This window comes from Protopterus annectens, chromosome 6.part1, assembly GCF_019279795.1.
Source record: "Protopterus annectens isolate FY-2018-M chromosome 6.part1, PAN1.0, whole genome shotgun sequence".
NCBI classification, from domain to species: domain Eukaryota; kingdom Metazoa; phylum Chordata; order Ceratodontiformes; family Protopteridae; genus Protopterus; species Protopterus annectens.
In genome coordinates, this window is record NC_056738.1 from 491,757,632 (window position 1) to 491,778,764 (window position 21,133).

At 38.6% G+C, this 21,133-nt stretch overlaps 1 protein-coding gene across 1 annotated transcript in view; it reads left to right on the top strand.

Moving 5' to 3' along the window:
* PTH2R (parathyroid hormone 2 receptor) overlaps positions 1-20,399 on the top strand; it is a 1,294,618-nt gene extending 1,274,219 nt beyond the window's left edge. Inside the window, exon 12 of the mRNA XM_044075404.1 lies at positions 19,874-20,399. Coding sequence (XP_043931339.1) covers positions 19,874-20,263 — 390 coding nt within the window. The 3' untranslated portion in view covers positions 20,264-20,399. The remainder of the gene's footprint in view (positions 1-19,873) is intronic.
* Positions 20,400-21,133: the final 734 nt, after the last annotated feature.

The following is a 21,133-nucleotide window of genomic DNA, read 5'->3' on the forward strand; positions in this document are numbered from 1 at the left end:
AACAAGTGCTGAGCTCAAAGAAACAGATTTGAGTGCTTAAACTAAAAAACTGACTAACCATGAAACACCAACCAGATTGTCACTGCTGAAGTGACACCCTGACCCCATGTGCAAAAGAAAAAAAAGGAAAGGGGTTGTGGATGGATGGAGGCTATTCAGGCAAGTCATACAATGGAATTTGCAGATGAGAACTCAAATACAATACAAGAGGACAGTCTATTCCCCCATGGCTTTTCTACCACAGTGGATCATAAATTACTCCTGTATGAACACCCCTAGTTCTTAGAATATGTTAGCACATTTGCAAGAACAGCCCTTTTAGTCAAAGGAAACTGCAGTGTACAGCCCCCCCAGGTTACACTGACTCCCCTCAAACTAGATGGATTATATAATGTGTGTGTGTGCGTGTGGAGACACGGCTACTGTTTAAACTTTTTGCTGTGTGTGACAAAAGCACTGCTTCACATATTCATTACAACAGTCCTCTGTAGTCACCTTTTTAATCACTGAACTGCACTTGTGTAGTATCATTGACAAATGCATTACCAGACACTCCAGAATCCAAGTGTCCTTCAGCCACACACCTGTTTATGTGCATTACTGATATTAATACACATAATGCACACACTTAGATCACGTACTCTGGTCTGTAGCCAAGTTCTCCTTGTATGGTTTGATTTGTCTTATTGCAGGTGACTAGGCACCTACCTAATGCATGCAGGCATCACAACATAACTGTATAACCTACACTGTACTCTTTCGTATGGGTAAAACCTCTTTGGAATGGGGAAGCTATGACAAACTCTGATAAAAGTACAGTTAAGTACTACTTTTCATTTAACGACAGCAAATAACTTCCACTACCCATTTTATACAAACCCGCACAGTCCAAGTGGATAATTTTTAGTACTGGTTTCAATGATGCTGCCTTCTGCCAAGTTAGCTTACTTCTGTGCACTGCAAATGTTTTTTTTTTTTTAATTTGTATACACTTAAGTGGGCTGGTCCAATGGACCTTTTATAGGTTCATAGGTTTATACTAAGCTATCTGCCCTAAGGCATTTATAAGCCTAGCCCAAAGTTTTGTGGCTTACGCCACCCCTTATGTTAAAAAATATTGTGCCCATTAGTTTGTTGTGCCTCTGTCCAGCAGTGACACAGAGATGATTCCCGGGGTAAAGCTACGATCTCCCATCCACCGGTCAAGATTTCTCTTGAACAGAGCCAGCGAGGTGCTCTGCCTCACATGGACCGGGATTTTATTCCACAGCATAGGGAGTCTCTGAGTGACAAATCTATCCCTCCAGCATGTCTTATTTATATCCGTGCTAAGGTTTAAGTCGCTTGCTCTAGTGGATCTGGTAGATTTGCATTTTTTGAGGTGGAGCATGTCCATTAATTCCGGGTTGGACATGGCCTTGTATGTCAGGCACAGGTCACCTCTGAGCAGATGGTATGTGACTGAATAGAGCTGGAGTTTCTTCAGTCTGGCAGCATATGATAGATTTTGGAATCCCTTTATCCTTTTGGTGAGGAACTTTTGGGGTCTCTCCAATTGCTGCAGGTGTCGGGTGAGATACATCCCGAATGGGGCATTGTACTCGATCATTGGTCTGATAAGTGAAGAGTACAGGGGAACAATGACCTCACTTGATCTGGATGTGAATCCTTCATGATCAGGTGGGCAATGTAGAAGGTCTTTCTAACCACTTTAGCAATGTGAGTGTCAAAAGAAAGGCCACTGTCAACCTGGGTCCCCAGGTCCCTGATAACCTCTTCTGTGCTTAGTGGATTGCCACCTATATGGTAGCTTGGGGTTACCTTGTTTTTCCCGAAGGGTGTGACTATACATTTTTGGCATTTAACTTCAGGCCATGGCTCTGGCACCAGCTATCAGTTTCCGTGAGACCCCTCTGAAGGATATCTGTGTCCGATGTACTTTCCACTATGGCCCAGTTTGCAGTCATCGGCAAACGTTGTCAGCCATAGTCCTCCTATGTTTACCTGTACTTCTGAGAAGTAGATGCCAAACAACAGGGGCCAAGGACTGAGCCCTGTGGGACACCACTTGTGACCGGCTTGGAGTCTGACATGGTGCCAGCAACTCTGACCCTGTGGGTTCTGTCCTTTAGCCAGTTTGCAACCCATCTTGTGACATATGGGTTTACATTTAAGCTGGTAAGTTTCTCTATAATACCTGAGTGGGGTATTGTGTCGAAAGCTTTTGCAAGGTCAAGGTAGGCTGTATGGACTGCCTTTCCCTCATCAATGGCCTTGGTGACTGTTTCGAAGAAGTCGACCAATTTCAAAAAGCATGATCTGCCCTTGACAAAGCCAAACTGGGTCGGGTCCAATGTCTGCAAGTCCCCCATGTCTTTGTTTATGAGTTCCATTATGATCCTCTCCATAGCTTTGCAGACCAGGGTTGTTAAGCTTATGGGGCAGTAATTACCAGGGTCCGTAGAGGCACCACCTTTGTGGAGTGGGACCACAGTTGCCGTACGCCACTCCTTGGGCACGTATCCTGTGGTAAGGCTAAGATTAAACAGCTGCCTTATGTGCGGGTTTAGTTCCTCATTGAGTTCGTGTAGCACACAGCCGGGGACACCATCCGGTCCCATTGATGCTGTGTTTTTAGCTTTAGAGAGAGCAGCTTTTACCTGCGCATTTGAGATGTCTGGGAGGCTACACTCCGCTGGGATAGTTATCTCTCCTTTTGGGGGGGAGAGGGGGGTGAAGTTTGCACTGAACCTGTCCGCCAGTATGTTGGCAATGTCTGTGGGTTCAGTGATTTTTGTATCATTTTGGACTAATTCTGAGCATATCTGGGAGATTCCACCCAGGTTTCTAACATAGCTGAAGAAGGCCTTATGATTGTCTTTTGAATCTATGGCAATTTTTCTCTCAAAGTTGGCCTTGGATGATTTTATGAGTGCTCGTATTTTTTTACTAATAATGATCAAGGGTGTCTTCTCTTTTATGGATTTTGCTCTATCATGTAACAGCTTTCTCCTCTTATTGTAAAGTTTGTTTATGGCTGGGGTCCACCAGACTGGACGTTTGCCCTTGGTAGAAAGAGTCTTGGTTTTATTAGGGATTGCCTGATCCATGCAGTCCTGGAGGTGTTCGTAGAAGACATTTGTAAGGGCTTCCGCAGCTTGTGTTGTGGTTTCCACTGGCTCGGGGGCCTTGAAGGATACCACACCAGTCTTGAGTAGTGTGAAGTTTGCTTTAGAGAAGTTCTTCACTGTGGTCTTTTTTGTTTGGGGTGGGGGCGGGATGTGAATTTCCAGTGAGATTAGTTTATGATCTGATCTCACCAATGAGGGATAAACTTCCGGTGTGGAGCATTTTGTCCCCATATTTGTGATGATGAGATCTAGTATATTTTCTCCTCTTGTGGGAACGGTGACTAGTTGTTTCATGGCATTTGAATTTATGAACTCCAGGAACCTTTGGGCTAAAAAGTTGGGGCTTGAGTAATGTTCCCAGTCTATATTCAGGTAGTTGAAGTCACCCAATATAATGGTGTTTGGAGATACATTTATACCCTCCAGTGTCTTCAGGAAGGCTGTGTGGGGTTCCTGAGTTTGAGAGGGTGGCCTGTAGCATGCTACAAATTGTAGAGCAGTTTTGCCTATGGTTAATTGCACCTGGATGGTTTCCGATGCTTCGCGCATTGCCACCAACCTGGAGGTTTGGGTATCCTTGATGAATATGGATACACCCCCTCCTTTTGTGGTGTGGTCTGGGTTTTGGGGCCGGAACGCATGATATGAGGTAAAACCTGATAGTGCCGGGGTGCTCTCAGGAGCCTTGAACCAGGTTTCAGTTACAGCACAGACATCGATGTTCTCCATACTGAGAAGGGCCTCGAGTGCGTGCATTTTGAGATTTAGACTTCTGGCATTGAGCAGCATTACCCTTAGTTTCTTCCCATTTTTTTTTCTAGGGTGGTAGGTTTAGAATTTGAGCCTTGCCTAAAAAGGCACTATGGGGTGGCAAGAGCCTTAGCCAATATCCGGAATCCCAGGGTGACAGGTGCAAGCCGCCCTTGAAGCAGCGTGGCTTGTCAAGCATGTCATCCCAGGCAGACAGACACTGGATCCCCTTTGAATGACACCAGAAATTAAGCCAATTGTTAAAGCTGATCATCTTGTCTCTATGTTGTGGCATCATTCTTGGTGAAGGAAGGATACTGCTCAGGGTCAGGGTCATACCTGCCTGGGCTACATAATCAGAGAGCTCCTCTATGTCTCTTTTCATGTAGTCCAGGGAGGTACATCTCAGGTCGTTCACACCAGCATGGACAATGACTGTGTCATATTTGTACTTGCTGTGGAGTGACCCGAGTGCTTGTGTTATGTGGCGGATTCTAGCGCCCGATAGGCAGCTTACTGTGACCCTCTCCTTATTCAGCCTGGTGAATGGGACGTCAGTGTGTCTGACTGTGGAGTCACCTATGACAAGTATGTTTGGTGTTGTATTTGGCCTTAAGGGCTGTGACTGCTTTGCACACTGATTTTGTGGTTTATGTGCTGCCTGTGGTGTGTCATGAGGTGGCAGTTGCTTGGGTGTCTGCTTTGGAGGCCTCTGCTGTTTAGGTAAATTTTTGCTCAGAGCCTCCGAGTATGTCTTTGTGTGTTTATGTGTTTGATTCATTGTTGTGATAGCTTTATGTGAGACTGGTTTTGTGGTGTGTGTAGTTGCCTTCTCCTCCTGTCTGGTCTTGCCAGTCCTGAGTTGAGAGAGCTCAGCCTCCAGTTTGGCCAAATAGCTGCATCTCTCGCAAGTATTTGTGTTATGTGGGAGGAGGAGAGGGTTGTCTGTGTACATGAGGCAATTGTAACATTGCCTCAATATTCCCAGATTCACCAAATGGACAGGGGAGGATGCCAGCATCTGGCCCTTCGACATGCTAGAGAAATTAAGAAGTTAGGGGTGTAACTGAATAAGAGAGGACTTAGTAAGGAAGTGGGTACTCCTGGGGGGGGGGGTTTCGCTAGTGAGGGACTTTGTATAATACAGAAGTGCTAAACCTGAAAAGAAGATGCTTTTAAGACAAGTGCTGAGCTTTTTTTTTTTTGGAGAAAAAAAAAAAGCTTTTAGGAACAAGTGCTGTGCATTTTAGTTAAGGGATATACTGTTAGATTACTAGTAGAGCAGTTCTAAGGGAAAAAATGAAGAACAGACTTTATGGAGCCAGAAAAAGTTTAACCTTGTTAAACCAGAGCTGCCCAATGCTGCTCTAGTGGCAACTCCGCGCTAAAGCGTGCTTGATAGCAGGGGCTGGAAAGAGCCAGGAATTGACCCAAAATGGACAATAAAACTACAGTTTCAAGTCAGTAACCACTCCCATGGGGGGCAGGGAAGCTGCTCAATGTTTTTCACTGCCACTGATCAACAGAGAGACTTTCCTTTAGCCCAAGCAAAAATGGCCTCACAGAAACTTACAAACAGTTCAAGAACAACCACACTCCTGACTTAGATAACAGTAAATACCAGAAACAGGGGTAGACACACAGTACTAATGCAATCAATAACATTCAAATATAATTACAATATTTAGTAATCTAGTCATACAAATGTTTGATGTCTCCGCTGACTTTAAGTTTGAATAGGAACCCATCTGCTGGAAGTAATGCGCAAGAGATGATGGAAGTGAAAGGCTTACGCTTCAACTATCCCAAGACAGGGAGTAGGAAATCCTGGTCAAATAATTACTTCCACACAAATGGAGGCTTGCACATTCCCAATGGCCAAAATTAATAATAACTTGTATTTAAATTAAAAGACAAATAAAATAAACAATAATCATGAAGTAAAAGTGTGGACTACTTTATCTCACAAAAGTGGAAGAATGCAAACTAAAGCAAACAAAAACCTAAATATCAACAACACGAAACTAACACCATTGTGTGATAGCAATAACTCATGGCTGGGTGTGGATGATGCTGGATTTACTCACAGCTATGTCCACAGCTATGGGGTTTGTCTTTATTGGCCTGAAATTGTCCATAAATAGGCTTAAAAGTTAAAGTAAAAGAAAAAGTCATGGATTTTCAGATTTGGCATTTAGCTGAAACACCTGATATTCTTAAAGGGTGATTTGCATATATCCCATGTTACCTCTGATACAAGAACTTTAAGGTATCACACAGTGGAAAGTCTAGGTTTGCTAGATTTTTCTTTTTGTGTTTTTAATCAATTTGTTTTTCTGTGTGACCTTTTTACTCATTGTTTAAGTTTGTTAGTTGGGATGTTTTGTAGACACACTGTTTATGGATATCAGTTGGCTATGACAACGTGTGTTTCCAAAAGTCAAGCATTCTGCTTATGCTGATGATGCCATAAGAAGGCAGAAACATGCATGTCCACAGCTAGATGAGTTTGGCTTTATTGGCCTGAAATTGTCCATAAACAGACTTAAAAGTTAAAGTAAAAGAAAAAGTCATGTACTTTCAGAATTGCTATTTAGCTGAAACACCCAATATCCTTAAAGGGTGATTTGCATATATCCCACATTATCTCTGTTTTCTAGTCACTCAGAAAGATTACACTTTGTAGTAACCTTTATGAATTCTGTTTGATATTTAAGGCCGCCAGACAAACCATAGGGAAACTAAAATTAGGAGGAAGAAGGTGTTAGTTATTCTTGCGTTGTCTGTTCACTCAGAATGGTGTATACAGTGTTATTGAATCCCAGGGTATGTCTTATCAGCATATAGCAAGAGCTTAAATGTGGGTGTCTTTTTTTATTTATTTATTTTGCATTTACTAGTTTAAACATATGTTAATTTGCATGTTAACAGTTTTCTTTATTGACCATGGATTAATAGGTATGTCTACTTTATGAGCCCAGGCAGGCCAGTGGATCTGTCCATGCTAATTGTCCATGCAATCATAGAAGAGTGGGTTGAGAGAGACCTAGTGAGGACACTTCTACCTTAGATGTCCTTACTAGGTCTCCCTCAGCCCACCGGTCTGTGTTTCAAAAGCTAGTTGCCAATAGGTATTCGTCAGTAAAATGGCATTCCACACTCTCAACTTATCTCCAAGCCCAGCCATCACTGGTGTACCACAAGGCCCTATCCCTGGTCCTCTCCTCTTTAACATTTTTTCCAACACCGTCTATACTTCCAAACAACAGGCAACCCTATTACAATATGCAGATAATTTCACTCTCATTTTCACATCTGACAACATGGTATATCTCCAAAAAATTACTCAGGTTCCTAGGTTTATAGATTAGTACTAAGCTAACTGCCCTTGTGAGCCATTTTAAGCCTAGCCAATTATCCCTTGTGAGATTCAAACCCTACACCTTGTGTTTGTAAGGCAAACACCTTAACCATTAGGCCACCCTCAGGCAGCTTTAACCACCACTGAAAAGTGGCTTTGTAACTCACAAGTAAGCTGCTCAAAGATCCTCAACCAATAAATCCAAGTACAGCAAATGTCCAAAGGGAAAAAACATGCTGAACTGTAGAAACACTATTTTATTAAAACAGACAAAGCTTTCGGGAATGCCAAATCCCTTCGTTGTATAAAAACATCATATTAACTTAATTGAAATAATAAATAAAATAGATCACATAATACAAGCCCCCCAGTAGACAAACATAAGTAATTATATAATCAATGCACTTAATATATTATTGAAGTCATAGCACAATATAGCTTATTTTAGAGTCATTAATTTTAGTCTTAAAATAAGTTTTAATGTCATTGTGTTTAGACCAGGAGAAAAGTAAGCTTTCAAGTGTAAGATCCATTCATATTCCATCACTTCCAACTTATTATTATGGTCACCTCCTCTTATATTTTTAGTTAAAATTTGTATCACCCTAAACCTATATGTATGTTCTGGATCACTATCTACTACATGCTTAGCAAGGGGATGTATCAATACTTTGCATTTGATGTCTGAATGATGTTCTATAATGTGATCTCTTAACCTTCTAGTTGACTTTCCTAAGCAGAAGCAAGGACACACAGTGCAGGTTGCCAAATATACTATAAAAATTATATTACAAGTAGCAGGAAATTTAAAAAAATATTTATTTTTAGTTACTGGATATATAAATTCACTATCTCGAGTAATAAACTTACAATTAGAACAATTTAAACATGGAATAGTGCCTTTCTTATTCATATTCCTATGAGGGATAGTCAAATCCATATCCTTATAGGATAGACGCCATTTTAAATTCATACAATTTCTAAAAGCAAAATGAGGGCTGTTATCTATGTAATCTGCTGTCTCAGACATTGCTTGTAAAATCCCCCAGTTCTTAGCAATTATATCTATTATAGTTTGTGATGCTGTACTATAACTCATATCTAAGTCTTGTATCTTCTCTATTGCTACTTCTATTTATTCCACCCTCAAAATAGGAAAAATAAGGTTTAGCACCGCAGTCTCTCTCATCAAGTACTTCTCTTTTTATATAATTTAGCAGATGTTCATCATAACTCCTTGATTTAAAGTCATGTAGCATATCAGTTATTTGATGAATACATCTGTCATTATCAGTGTTAATCTTACTAACTCTTAAGAGCTGACTCTTAACAATGGCCCTGAAGGGTATGACCAGGGTGCATGCTCTTCCAATGAAGATACCTATTAGCTTGAACTTTATTACTTTTTTTATTTTATTATTTAAATGAAGTTAATATGATGTTTTTATACACTAAAGAAGGGATTTGGTATTCCCAAAAGCTTTGTCTGTTTTAATAAAATAGCGTTTCTACAGTTCAGTGTGTTTTTTGCCTTTGTAACTCACAACTCATGCAAAACCTAAAAAAAGACCAAACTACCACTCCCCCCAAATCCCTCTTTCATGTAAAAACAACATTTAAAGTCCTCTCTCTTGATAATATAACCACTGAAGTCACTTCTCATAGCAAACTATTAGGAGTGATAGTGTATGACATTCGACCTGCATATTCAAAATTGCATAAGAAAACCTCATAAAAAACTAGGAATGCTTTACAGATCCAAAAACATTCTCACCGATACAACTAAAACTACACTTGCCACTGCTTATCTCCTCCCCACTAATTTTTAAGGTGCTCTCATCCTCCAGGCTTCAGAAAAATTAAAACTTGAACAACGCTATAACAAAACAGTTAAATTTGAAGCCATACCCTGTCCCAAACCCACTGTTGTATAGCACTGAAAAGCATTAATTGGTTAGAAGTGCCACATCAACTAACATACTTACAACTTCTTACCACCTATAAAATTATCCAACATCCATATGTCTGTCCAGCACTAAAAAACATTCTACACAACTATGTTCCCAGGCTGTCATTGCAATCCAGTGACTGAAAACTCTTGTCTGTATACAAACGTATCCAATCTGCTGGGCATTGTCTATACTCATACAAGGTTGCTAAGGCCTGGAACTCTTTACCTGTATATATCAGGTCTATACCCTCCCTTTCATCTTTCAAAAACACTCTGAAAGACTTCCTAGCTAAAATCTGACTCTGTTCTTGCTCATAACAAAGCTAAACTATATCCCTAAATGTCAACAAGTACCTTTTCATTCCTTATACCTTCTTACTCTCCCTTCTTCACTTACTTCCTTACTGTTATCTAATTCTCTTGCTGATTTTCTCATTTAATGTGTCACTTACTATATCATAAGCCTGTTTGTATTAGACTAACTTACTTTTAATTTATCTATAAACTGTCTAAAATGTCTCTAAATATTAAATGATCATCACATACCTTGTATTGATTCTTAATCAATGTTTTTATATTATGTCTAATTTTCTTATAATTATTTAAATTGCAGATGTTCTTGTTTTTTTTTTTTTTTGAAGATTGTAAAATTTGTTCTTAAAATGTTTTGTAGTAATTTGGAGCTTTTCTCCCCAGTCCTCCGCTGAAAGTGAGGTTTTACCCAGTCGGACATTCCAGCTAATCAACTGTCAACAAATAAATAAATAATAGAGAAAACACAACAAACAGTCCTGGATAAGGAGCCCTCTCAGATTCAATATCAAAAGTCAAAAAACAGATAGGGCTCACCACGGCTAATAAAAATTCTTTTATTCCTGCAGTGCAAGTAAGCGCTTTCGCATTCTCTCAACGCTTTATCAGACTTCAAAACAGTTACATTTCAAAAATTGAAATGTAACTGTTTTGAAGTCTGATGAAGCATTGAGAGAATGCGAAAGCACTTACTTGCACTGCAGGAATAAATAAATAAATAATATTTACATGACAGACTATAATTAACTGCTTGTTAAATAAGAAAATCAGAGTGATGCCACAGCTCCAGTAAGTGCAATCTGAAAAGCAGCATGGCTGTGACAATTGTAAAACTATGCCTGGAGCAAATAATCTAAATCTTACAAGTTCTGTTCTGCTATATTCAGCTGAGAATATCTAACATAGTTAAAGTGTTAGGATAGTTTTTGGTTAATTGCCAATCATGCTACAAAGAAGTATTACCTCACCAATAACACCTGATAATCTCTAAGCTCAAAAAACACATTGGTCAAAGTTTATACAGCTACTATCCAGACCTAAATTGGAACAAGCTCCCCCTTGCCATCAGAAAAATAACTGCACATGAATTTAAATTAGCACTCAAACAATACCTATTCAAAAACTCAACTTATAACTCTACCTCTTAACTCTTCTGTGTCACTGTGCAGCACACTATTCAGATCTTTTATGCAGATAATTATCCTACTACTCTCAGATACTGACTCTCTACTCCTTAAACGTTTTGACAATTGCTTAATATTCCACATATACCCAATGCTTACTCACTCTTCTGTAACTTGCTAACAACTGATTCACTGTCTCAAGCAACTAACTCACATTATTGCAATCTGTAAATAATTAATCCAATGCTCTCTAGTAGGAGTACTAAGACTAAGCTAGTGACATACCATTGAACATGTGTACTTAGAGTATATACTGCTTCAAGTAAATAAACTTATATTTACTCTGTGTTATTGTAGTTATTATTATCTGTTACTAACTTTTGTGTTACTGTGGAACTATTCTCCCTGGGCCTCCACTGAAAAAGGGCTTTTGCTCAACAGGACACTCCTGGTCAACATATCTCAAATAAATAAATAAGAAATATTAAGAACAAATATCAACTACTTAGTCTCCATTAATTTAGCTTATATATCTGAGAAGATGGGATGGTGAATAAGAAAAGTCACTTATTTCTGTTTAACAGGTCATTTGTTGAAATCTGAAGGTAAAATAGAGAGTAGTGAGGGGAGAAGATGTTAGCTTCATTTCTGGGAGATGGAAATAAGATATCTGAGTGGTGATCTCATCTAAACAGGAAGTGGTACTTTAGGTCACTCCTTTTACAGATTGTTGGTAGTTGGGTTTCTGCTGTATAAAAGTGGTTCACAATCCCCTTGAAATGGTTGCTAGGATATTTGGTATTGTACGTGACAGGGTTAAATATGTTACTGTTCTTAGTTGAATTTTTTCAGTATATTTAAGTTAGTCAAACAGATTAGGATCAGTAAAGGATAAGAAAAAAATGGTTTAATGTTGATTACTTGCTACAAGATAATGAGGTGACTGACAGATTAGAACAAAGAAGAGATTTGTGTAAAGAATGGATAAAGATCACAATATAATATGTTGGCATATAAATGCACTCATTGTCCCATGAAAAGAACCAGGGTATTCATGTTGTTAAAATATAAGCAAAATTTAGTATTGTTTCAGGAGACACATTTAACAATGGATAAATATTATAATTGCTTAATATGGGGTATATGCAAAGGATCTTTGCTAATTATCCTGGGAGAAGGTGGGGAGTGACAATGGTAATGTAGAGCAGAGTCATTTATGCAGTGCAGGAGTGTGAGATAGAAAAGTGTGGAAGATGTGATAAAAGGCTTACTAAATGGACATTTAGTCACAGTAATACATGCACATATTCTCCCTGGGACAGACAGTTCTGATTTAGCAGTAGGAAGACTATGCAGCTAGGAGCAAGTTCAAAGAGAATACACTCTCGGGAAAATTTTTGCATTGTTATATTGAATTTATGGAGATGGTCAATACATCAAAACAGTAATGAGGGTCATAGTAATTACAAATCATTTCCATACAGATATTGCTCATTTTCATGTATATAGAAAATATTTGTCACAAAAAAACATGTTAACAAAGTTTAATACTTTTAAATTCAGCCAGTAATTTTGTTGCATTACGTACCTTTGGTTACAAGCTTGAAGATGACGGTATGAAATTTATCTAAAATAGAAAAGCTAGAAATGTATTCTTGTAAAGCAGATGTGTTTCAGCAAATCCTAGAGATTTTCTTGGACTCGTGAGGAGGGTTGAAGGTCAAGGCTTGGACTATATCAGAGTAATGAAACGATTCTAAAGAAAAGGCTAGACTTGATTTGCATTAATATACAAAATTATAGAGGAAGGATTATGAAAAAAAACTTTCATTAATTAAATCAGAAATTAGTAAAAGTATACTATAACCTGGAAGGAAGAGATGGATGGATGAGTAAATGCAACTTCACCCGAATTTAGCAACCCTGTACTTCGTTGATAGGAGAAACCTATAAAGTGTCCCAACATATCCTTGTTCAACCCATCTCTGAGTTACCTTCAAAACACAAGGGCTAAAAACTAACATTGGATTTTTAGGCCAGGCTTCTTAATATCATCACAGAGTAATTGCCTTGTACGTACTTATGAAACTTTAAGAGTGGGAGATAGTGAACACAGAAAAAAATTGGTATTAGTTGGACATCTTAATTAGAGAAGGCCACAAGAATGTTTAGACTGGCAAATCTTGAGTACTACCCTAATGTACAGAAGTTTCCGACACTGTGGTTTCAGTGGCAACAGACAGAAAAGGATAATTGAGAGGGTGAGATATATGGATGCAAATAAATGGTTGTGAGTCCAAAGAAAATCATACATTTGCTTAGGAAGTATGCGATTTATGGAGATGGTCAATGCATCAAAACTTTTGGAGAAGAATTGAATAAGGAGTTCAGCTGAAAAATGGATTATTACTAGGGAGAGATAAACATGAAACAATTAATTCAAACTCAGACCAGGCGATGAGGGAGATAACTCAGAATGAGATGGAGCCGGTGTTAGAAGGCATGAAGCAGCCCCCCCCCCCACTCATCTTCCATGTCTCTTTTATTCCCTTCTGTTAGCAAATATAACTGATCAAATACTGTGTGTGTTTAATTTAATTGAGAGCACAGTAGCCTACAGATACAAGGTTATGCTGTTTTTCCACCTGATAAATGGTTAAGAAATGACTTACAGCTTTACAGCAGTTATTGGTCAATTTTGATTGTTTTTCTTAAACACAAACTTGTCTTTGCCTGGATCTTGGCTTATTAGCAGCAGTACAAAAGAACTCCCAGTCCACACTCTTGCTTCCCCTCCCCTTCCCTGTTTATTACCTTAAGCCAATCCCAAAGTTAATAAATATTACCTGTGGCAGGCACCATTTTTACAACTACAACCACCCTGCTACAGGCCCCATGAGGAGCTCATTGTCTCTCCAGTAAGTGTTTCACAACTGTCTATGCTTATTTATGTTGAATTGTGTTCTACAGACATCTAATATGATTTATGCTGTATTACTGGAGGGAACTATGCCATGCTAGCATGTGTTTGTCTTCACCAGGTTGTTCAGTATATTAGTATGTGCTATTTGCATAGCTGCACCTTGTCAACTAATAGTATTCCTGTATATGTGTTGGGTGTAGACAGCTCATACTGCTGTCTAATTATATAATTGTGGTGTAAGTGGTGCATAGAATCACATTACAGACCCAAGACAGAGTGCTGCTTGCTATATTTTTATCTGTGACTACACACCTGTCAGCTGAGATCCCTTCTTACTAATGTTTTATCCAATTGGCTCAGTATTTGCATATACTAGTAGTTGATTCAAGACATATTTTCTTGTGCACAATTTGTTTTGTAGTCCTTAAAATGTATCTTTACCATCTCAACAGTGCTTACACCTCTCTGTACTCTTCTTTTCTAGACCTAACACCGCTCTAAGTAATCGGCTGCAATAACACCTTTATCTTTAACCTAACAAGTGGATACACTGTTATATGAAAAGCGCAGTCCATGTCTGAACTGTCTGTAAACACAAACAGCTAAAGTTAACTTTGTGTATGTGTCTACCTGTTTGAGCTAATATTCATTATCCCCTGGGGAGCAATCTGCTTTGGCTTGTAAGCAGCCCCCCCCACACACACTCATATTCCATGTCTCTTTTATTCCCTTCTGTTAGCAAATAGTATCCATAACTGATCAAATACTGTGTGTGTTTAATTTAATTGAGAGCACAGTAACCTACATATACAAGGTTATTCTGTTTTCCCACCCTAGATAAATTGTTAAAAAATGACTTACAGCTTCACATCAGTTCTTGGTCAATTTTGATTGTTTTTCTTTAACACAAACTTGTCTTTGCCTGGATCTTGGCTCATTAACAGCAGTACAAAAGAACTCCCAGCCCATATTCTTGTTTCCCCCTCCCCTGTTTATTACCTTAAGCTAATCCCAACGTTAATTAATATTACCCTTGGCAGGCACCATTTTAGATTTTACACAGCCGGACTGGGTCTGAAGCACTAATAGCTCCCTTCCAATCAACATCTTAGAAAACCTTTATTACCTGATTTGGCTTACTGAGTCCCTTACTATCTATTAAAGAGTACCTCAGTGGAAAACTGCTCAAGAAAGCTTAATGATTTACGTGTGAGCTCTTGAACGCTAAATGTCTTACCAGGTTATAAAAGTGAAATTTACTCTCATAGCCATAAAACTATAAAACGTAACAAACGCAACTCTTTAGACAACTTGCTATAAAAATGAGGAGAGGAACCTAATAGAAAGTAAGAAAGAACCTACTTTTAGCTCCAGTGCACTCATGCAGTATACACAGACCCTTACTACCTCATGTCTGGCTTGCCCCTGCTCCGCTCACCCTCACTGCACTTGGGCTTGCTCCGCACACCACCTGCCTCCAAATCTCACCCGCCCCAGTGATGTTAAATATATATAGTGCTACAACCACACCCCTTCTTTCTTCAACCAATCAGCTATATCGAAGTCATCAATAGTCTCTCCAGTACCTAACCTTTCTATCCTATCTTAAAAAGTTTAAACTCGGGACAAGTCAACCTTGATAATCCCAACTTGCAATGAAACCACTTGAAATACTACCACTGTACTCTCTGCTACCCTTTCTGCTTGTTCCATATCTTCTTACTGCCTATGAATATAATACATACCCAGGTTTCCACTACCCAAAAGGCCAAACCTCCACTTTTATAGCTCCACACAAGCGTGAACACTTAATTCATCCCTTCCCATCTAACTCCTTACGTACTCTGTATCAGCATCCCATTAGAACAAGATATGCCAACCCTAAAACCAAAATATACCAAAGTCTATTAATTAAAATCTGGAAGCTCACAATCAGATTATAATGCAACTTGACAATGGATGGAGATATCCACCCAAATCCTGGCCCTTCACTTGATCAATCACCTAAATATCAGAAGTGTAAACAATAAGATTCAACACCTACATGCCCTCTTAGATGCTCTTTCCCCATACATACTATGTCTTACTGAAACCTGGATAAAACCTTTTACTTCAGATAAAGAAGTTATAGCACCAGGCTATAACATCCTAAGGCTTAATAAAACCAATAGAAAGGGAGGTGGGGTAGCTGTTCTGTACAAATCCATGCCTGAAGTGTCCAATAATGCCCTGCAAACATCCCTGTTTGGCAATGCTGAAATTCTTATCACTAAGATCCACATTAATAAGAACAAATGTATAACTATCGTCTGTGTCTATATTCCCCCAGGCAATAACATAAATACCCTTGAAAATATCCTACATTGGTTAGCCAGCAATTACTCCCGAGAAACCATTGTACTTGGGGACTTCAACATAGACTGGAACATGTGTTCCTCAGAACCCCCTACTCACCACATAAACCTTTATGGATTTTCACAGGTCATATCCTCCCCACTAGGATCAGTAAATCCAACAATAAAGCAAGTATTCTGGATTAGATTCTTGTAAACACCCATCCCCTCAAATACAAGAGTCGGACCCTGCCTGATGATGTAAGTGATCACTTCCTCACCTATTTAATCAGGCAAAAAACTGATATCCACAACCAGTCCATTTTTAAAACAGTAAGCAACAATAAGAATTTCAACTGCACACATTTCCAAAATGAGCTAAAATCTTGCAATTGGTCAGTTCTGAAACAATTACCACTTGAAGAAGCAGTAAATTACTTTAATACCAAATTCCTATCCATCCTTGACACCCATGCACCAGCACGGACTATTAGAACCAAAACAAAAGTTGCTCCTTGGCTCTCAAAAGAAGCCAGACATAAAATGCTACTTAGAAATAGGGCTTGGGTCACTTTGAGGACCACAAAAAAACCCACAGATCAACTTCGATACAGACAGCTAAGAAATGAAACAAACAAAAAATCCACTGCATTAGACAAGAAAAACTATTACTCTCATCTACAAGAAAAACACCAAAACAAGCCACAAAAGTTTTGGGTAGGTATAAACAAACTCCTTAGTTCAGGACAGTCCTCCACTTCTACCCCCTTGGATTCTAACCAAAACCCCCCAGCAGAAATTGCCAATACCTTTACAGCTTCTTTACAACAACCACCCAGATCCTAGCTAACCAAATATCCCCTGGATGCCCATATTCTCTGGCCACTACACCCTGCTTCCAACTCCCCTTTAACTTCAAGCCAGTTTGGACATCTTTGGTCTGAAAATTGCTTAAAAAACCTACCACCCTGTCGGCTGATCTCCTCCCTGCAGAATATCTACAAAAAGCTGCAGATCCCATTGCATACCCCATTACTATCCTGATCAATAGAACTATAACTGAAGCGTCCATTCCCTCCATCTGGAAGATATCCCATGTCATCCCACTCCATAAAGGGGGCAGCTCTACTGAATTTTCAAACTATAAACTCATAGCTATTCTGTCACCCTTGGCTAAAATGATGGAAAAATGCATCCACAATCAACTCCTGAACTAGCTTATCCATAATAAACTTCTAGCCAATACCCAACATGGCTTTAGACCATTCCATAATACAACCTCAGCCCTCCTCTCCTACTCTAACATCATTAACCAACATCAAAACAATAATAAACTTTCCTCTGCTATCTTTATTGATCTTTCAAAAGCCTTTGATATGGTAAACTACCAAATACTCATAAACACTTTGAAATCCATCTCCCTAGAGGACCAGCCTATCCAATGGTTTCAATCATATCTCAGTGGTAGACAACAGGCTGTCCTATGGCAGAGCAAACTATCCACCATTTTACCCATCATCCTCGGAGTACCTCAAGGCTCCATACTAGGTCCACTATTATTTGCCATTTTCATCAATGATTTGTATAAGGTCATCTCAAATGCAACATGCATTCAGTATGTGGAGACTCCACTTTAGTATGCTCTGACACTTCACATACAGAGTTGCAGATTCTATCCCAAAATACTTTTAACACAGTTGAAAACTGGCTCCTTAACTGTTGTCTCATGTTAAATCCTAATAAAACCAAGCTGCTGCTTTTCTCCCCCACTCACAGGTCTGCCCCTATAACCTTTACATTTAAATCCAACAACTGCACCATTATTTCCCCAGATTCCTTAACCAAACTGTTAGGAGTTATAATAGATAATAACCTTAAGTTTGATCTGCATAGCAATAAAATTATTAAAGCAGTTAATAAAAAACATTGTCTCACTATATAGGATCAAGCCCTTCCTAATGCCATTAGCCAGAACTGTGATTGCTCATACACATCTACTCTCCACCCTCCTCTATGCTTCCCCTCTATTTACAAACCTCAGCAAAACTGACCTTAATAAACATTCTAGGAGCTACAATCACATTGCTAGATTTGCTACCGATGCAGCCTACAGAACTCTTCACTGTCATAGCCTAAATCTACTAGGATGGCTTGAACTGCCTAACCTACTTATAGTTGCACATAAAATCCTGTACCAACCAGATAATACACCCGCCCTTAAAAACCTCATCACCCCCTACAGTACCCTTAGCGCACTTCGTTCATCTGAAAGACTACCAGTTCAAACTCTCAAATCCAACAACACAGCCGGTAAATCTCTATTTGCTAACTCTGTTGTCAAAACTTGAAATTCTCTTCCTGCTAATCTTACATCTGAACTCACTCTACTTCAATTCAAGAAAAGTCTGATTCAGTACTTTACAAAACAATGGCTATGTCCTTGTTCTAATCCAGACTAACTCTAACCATCACTCGTGTGCACATGGGGACTTCTGCCTACACTTTATTTTTTCTTAACTTATAAATCCTATGATCTCCTAGGATCTACTACCAGGTTAACCTACTAGGCATTCAATACCCTATCATTCTTAAAAAACGCTGCCTAGAATTTTCCATCTGAGCAAAAATGTAATAATTTGTTTGTGTATCTATTTTTGTGTTTGTTTACATCTGTGCAAAAATCCTTTTATTTGTATTTTATTTTGTGTTTTAAACTGTAAAAATGTAACAGTTTGTTGAATGTCTTTTTGGAGGTTTTCTCCCCGGGCATACGCTGAAAATGAACATGTATCCAGCCAGACTATCCCGGTAAACAAATGTTAAATAAATAAATAAATAAATAATGAACCTTTTTATCCAAGTATATTCAGGTAAGCATTGCTGTGGGATTCATGTGGTGTTTACAAAAAAAAATTAGATTGCAAATGCATTGAAAAGGTTTGGTATGTTGTTAAGTTAAAATGTTATTTATCATTTATGCAAGACTTTCTCTGATTGTTTATGGTATTTCCATTCTTACATTGCTACTGACATTACCTCAGGCAGCTTCAGTCTTTTTCACATGAACCCTGCTAGCTGTGAGGAGAATGCACTGTATGTCAAAATGTTTTCTTACAGAATCTAACTTTTGAAATTGTGATCAAAATTAATTTAGTAGGTTTTTAATTTTTTTAATTTTTCTGTACTAAATTAACACCCTGTCACATGTTTATAATGCCTTTTCTGAGACTTAAAAGAGCCAGTGGAAATTTTTCTAGTTTCATCTATTATCAAGTGACATTTTAAGTATTTAATTGTAACCTTTTATCAAAATTAAAAAGTGCAATTGCAGAATTTTATTTTTGTTCCATGTTCAGTGTTTCATTTATACTGTCATGGTTGTATGTATGATTTAAGGTCACGTTAGATTTATTTTTTAGGATACAATTGCTTGTGTGAAGACTGCTCTGTGAAAACATGTAGTTGTGGTAACATTGGCTTAGAGGGCATTCCACTTGATATGTTGGGGTGTCAATACTGATATTTTGTAACCACTGTGCACTTACATTCTACTTTAGAATTTTCTGCCTGAAATGGATAGTAAATTGTATAATTTATTAAGTGCATTTAATGAACATAAGTGCACACTGAAATGAGAAAGGAAAACGGAAAATGGGAATAGTTTACTTTATCTGACATTGTAGTTTGGGAAAACAGAGTAACGATTCAGTATCTCTATTCAGTACACTACATTTTGCAACAGCATTTTTCTGTACCATTTCATGGTGGCTTTCATTTGCCTCATTATGCCTTTTTGACAACATATCTTTTAGTTTTTAATTGTTTTCTAAGATAATCAGACTTTGATAAACTCACATCTAACCACTCATAACAAAGTGAGTGAACTTCTCAAAATATGCACTAATTATACAAAACTATTCAGACAGTGTTGATAAGATTATTAATTTTGTTGTCTTTTTTTATAACAGTATAATTGTTATACTCTTAGGTTCAAACAGAAATAAAGAAGACTTGGACAAGATGGAATCTAGCTTTTAACTGGAAACAAACAACACAGTGTGGCAATTATCGGTACGGGTCAGTCCTGACAAATGTAACCAGCAGCAGTACTAGTCATGCCCAGATGGTTGCAAGCTCACGAATGGTACTTCTCTCCAGTAAGGTGTGTAGAACTGGGCCAAAGGTGCTTGAGGGCCAGGTTATTTTACCTGGATATGTAAGAAGCAACTCCGACCAAGAAAGCTTGCACCCTTCAATCCCAGAGGAAAGCAATGAGAATGAGGAAAAGAAAGTAGATGACATCTCACTGAAGGAGACCCCAAGACCAGTGATAGGGGATCATGCTGCAGAAAGTGAAGACACCTTCTCAAACCTATAGAATCTGCACTGGGACTATAATGTACAATATATGTATTTTTGTTGTAGCAGTTATTATACAACAAATCCAGCATACAGCTGCATGTCTAAAGTTGCTTGCACTATATGAAATAAAGGAGGGCTTAATTTATTTCTAACTACTTGGAGACCTATCTAGTTTTGTGCTTCTGTTCTTGTTCTATTTTGTTCAGTCTTTAAAACTAACATTCAAGACTTTCATCCACAGTTCTCAGTGAAATGCACTTGGTAAAAAAACTAACAACATTAATGCTTTCTGAGTTTAGGCACACAATGGTACATTTAATAATCTGCTACCAGAAGGCCGTAAATATGGAGCAGGTCAGTCAAACAGTGGAACAAGCATTATTTCCCTGTATAGCATCACATGGGAAAGATGCTTTTTCATATACATTTCATAAAATGTACACTGATGAATTACATGACAATAGTAAAAAATCAAAATAATTATTGGTTACTAAGTGAGTCTCTGGGTCACAGAGTGGTGCTGCAGCTAGCACTCCTGCTCCATCATGCTTAGCCCTTTAGTTCAAGTCTCAGCAGGGATGCATTTTTTCTACAGTCTGCACATCTGTCTCATGTCCATATGTTTTTTTTTTCTTGGTACTCCTATTTCCCAAAGACATGTCATAGCTGAACTGGCATTCTTCCAAACTGTATTTAAGAGTGCTTCTGACATAAAAGTGAATGAATGTCTGTGCCCCCTTTCAAAGCAATAAAAGCAGTCCCTCTGCTCCTGGATTTAATGCCTATTATGTGTTCAGACCTATTGGCAGAGCTGAAGCTGGCTCATTTGGCAGCTGCTGCCACCCCCCCCCCAATCTAGTGCCCCTCAACACAAAGTTGAGTAGAA